The 3302-nt window shown below is 44.7% G+C and overlaps 1 protein-coding gene across 1 annotated transcript; it reads right to left on the bottom strand.

The window, feature by feature from the left end:
* Positions 1 to 819: 819 nt before the first annotated feature.
* On the bottom strand, positions 820 to 2232 carry LOC129047846 (small nuclear ribonucleoprotein E-like). The gene has a single exon (XM_054519947.1). It carries the CDS (start codon positions 1225 to 1227, stop codon positions 949 to 951), a length of 279 nt encoding a protein of 92 aa, XP_054375922.1. The 5' UTR covers positions 1228 to 2232; the 3' UTR covers positions 820 to 948.
* Positions 2233 to 3302: the final 1070 nt, after the last annotated feature.

The raw sequence follows: 3302 nt of genomic DNA, 5'->3' as shown, positions 1-3302 counted from the left end.
CTGCACAACTTAGAGCAGGGCCTTTGCTGCTTGAGCAGCCCGCTGTGATCCGGAATTTAGTGGGAGTGCCCTGGAATGCCGTCCCTATCACCGCCTTACTGGCATTTGCCCTTTAGTCTGCGGAGGATTTCTTTCTAGGAAAGAACAGAGGCTGGGTGCTGTGGCTCACACCTGTAATCCCAGCACTTTGGGAGGCTGAGGCCGGTGGCTCACTTGAGTCCAGGAGTTCGAGACCAGCCTGGGCAATATGGTGAAACCCTGCCTCCACTAAAACCACAAAAATTAGCTGAGTGTGGTGGCACGCGCCTATAAGGGAGGCTGAGGCAGGAGAATCACTTTAATCCGGGAGGCAGAGGTTGCAGCGAGCAGAGATGGCACCACTGCACTCCAGCCTGAGTAACAGAGCAAGACTTGGTCTCAAAAAAAAAAAAAACAACAAAAAAAAACAACAATTAAAAAAAAACAGGAATTGGCTGGGCGTGGTGGCTCACGCCTGTAATCCCAGCACTTTGGGAGGCCAAGGCAGGTGGATCACCTGAGGTTGGGAGTTCGAGACCAGGCTGACCAACATGGAGAAACCCTGTTTCTACTAAAAATACAAAATTAGCCAGGAGTGGTGGCGCATGCCTGTAATCGCAGCTACTAGGGAGGCTGAGGCAGGAGAATCGCTTGCACCTGGGAGGTGGAGGTTGCAGTGAGCCGAGATTGTGCCATTGCACTCCAGCCTGGGCAACAAGAGCGAAACTCCGTCTCAGAAAAAAAAAAAAAAAGATTTATTATTATTATTAGTATTATTAGTTTTAATACAAACAATCCTACAGCATTTATTGCCATCTTGTAATAATATAAGGGTAATCAAAACAATATGAATAAATGTTCATATTGGACAAAGGACATCTAAAAACAAACTGTATCCTTCTCAACAATTTCTCACTTCACTGATCATTTCTAGTTGGAGAGACTTTGCAGCAGAGTAATATTACCTCCTTTTAGCATGATCCGACCCAGTTGTTTTCTTGACTTTGTTTTAGAATGAATCTCTTCTGCATCATCTAATACAAGGTTCATATACTCATCAAAACCAGTGATACAGCCTTCTATCTGCATATTCACTTGCTCATAGAGCCACACCTGAATCCGCGATCTATTTTGTAAGTATCTGAAGATGAGGTTGATGGGCTGCACCATAACCTTCTGCACTTTCTGGCCCTGGCCACGGTATGCCATGGTGGAATTTCACAAAGAGCACACTCTCATGCTTATTATTATTATTTTTATTTTTGAAATGGAGTTTTTTTGTTCTTGTTGCCCAGACTGGAGTGCAATGGCGTGATCTCGGCTTCCTGCAACCTCTGCCTCCCAGGTTTAAGTAATTCTCCTGCCTCAGCATCCCAAGTAGCTGGGATTACAGGCATGCACCACCACGCCCGGCTAATTTTGTATTTTTAGTAGAAACGGGGTTTCGCCATGTTTGCCAGGCTGGTTTCGAACCCCCGACCTCAGGTGATTCACTCACCTCAGCCTCCCAAAGTGCTGGGATTGCAGGCGTGAGCTACCAAGCCTGGCCAGGAATCCTTAAAAAGGTGTCAGGATATCAATAGATGTTTCATGAGCTAATAACTAATTTGAAGAGAACAGCCAACAAAATAGGACTACATGTATCTTTCTCATGATGGAGCTGGATAAAATCAGGTAACACTAATAAAGTCATCTAAATGTGGGCAATATAGTGAGACCCCATCTCTACAAAAAATAAATTAAAAAAAATTAACCAGACATGGTGGTGCATGCCTGTGGTCCCAGCTACTTGGGAGGCTGTGGTGGGAGGACTGCTTGAGCCCAGGAATTCAAGGCTGCAATGAGCTATGATTACACCACTGCATTTCAGCCTGGACAACAGAGTGAGAGCCTGTCTCAAAAAAAAAAAAAAAAAATTAAATTAAAAAAAGATAACCTGGCTGGGCGCGGTGGCTTATGCCTGTAATCCCAGCACTTCGGGAGGCTGAGGTGGGAGGATCACCTTAGGTCAGGAGTTCAAGACCAGCCTGACCAACATGGTGAAACCCCGTCTGTACTAAAAATACAAAATTAGCCGGGTGTGGTGGTACATGCCTGTAATCACAGCTACTTGGGAGGCCGAGGCACGAGAATCACTTGAACCAGGCAGGCAGAGGTTGCAGTGAGCCAAGATTGTGCCACTGCACTGCAGCCTGGGCAACAACAGTGAAACTCTTTCTCAAAAAAAAAAAAAAAAAAAAAAAAAGTAACCTAAAGCCAGAGGAAAATGTACTTGCTGTGGTGTAGGCCAAGAAGAAAATGTAAGGCAATTTGTAGAAAAGTTTAAGTTCATATTAAAATAATGAACAAGAGTTTAGAAAATTTCTTAGAGGTAAGACAGCTCTTCATGGCCGGGCGCGGTGGCTCATACCTGTCATCCCAGCACTTCGGGAGGCTGAGGTGGGTGGATCACGAGGTCAGGAGTTCGAGACCAGCCTGACCAATATGGTGGAACCCCATCTTTACTAAAAATACAAAAATTATCTGGGCATGGTGGCACGCACCTGTAGCCCCAGCTACTCAGGGGGCTAAGGCAGGAGAATCGCTTGAACATGGGAGGTGGAAGTTGCTGTGAGCCAAGATCGTGTCATTGCACTGCAGCCTGAGTGACAGATTGAGACTCTGTCTCAAAAAAAAAAAGCTCTTCACGAAGCAAAAGCACTTGAAGCAAAAGTAAAGCATAGCTTCTGTCTTATAGGAAGTTGGAATAGCCAAAACACCAAATTCAGGAACAACTGAAAGTACATCATAGGTTTCCAAAAGGAGAGGAAAGAATCTCTTGATTATAAAAATGATGATGCTAAAGTTATGAATAATTCTCTTAAGTTTGAAACTGAGGAGAAAAGTAATAGAGAAGAAATTGTATTATCTGGATTAGTCAATGGAGAGCCAGGGGCTCAACAAGGTCAGAAAGTGAAAGACAGAGAAGGCAGTTCTAGCTGCTATTACTGCATAATAAATAACCTCAAAACGTAGTGGTTTAGAGCAGCAGTGGTTTATCATTTTTTACTATTCTCTGGGTTAGCTGACAGTTAACTGCTGGTTTTGCCTAGGCTTGCTCTTGTGGCTGCATTCAGTAGGAGGTGGTTGGGCTGGAAGGTCAAGATGGCCTCACTTACCCATCTGGCAGATGGTGCTGGCAGTCCACTGGGTGGGTACCTTGGTTATTTTTTCAGAAACCTCTCATTCTCTGGTAAGCTAGACTAACTTCCTTATATGACAGTCGCAGGACCGTATCATAAGAG

The sequence above is a fragment of the Pongo abelii genome, chromosome 13 (assembly GCF_028885655.2).
Source record: "Pongo abelii isolate AG06213 chromosome 13, NHGRI_mPonAbe1-v2.0_pri, whole genome shotgun sequence".
Lineage (NCBI taxonomy): Eukaryota > Metazoa > Chordata > Mammalia > Primates > Hominidae > Pongo > Pongo abelii.
Note: the sequence above shows the minus strand (reverse complement) of the source record. Positions and strands in the feature narration are given on the sequence as shown.

Bases quoted from the DNA above. Each gene is read 5' to 3' on its own strand.
- LOC129047846 (XM_054519947.1), bottom strand. From the start codon at position 1,227: ATGGCATACCGTGGCCAGGGCCAGAAAGTGCAGAAGGTTATGGTGCAG.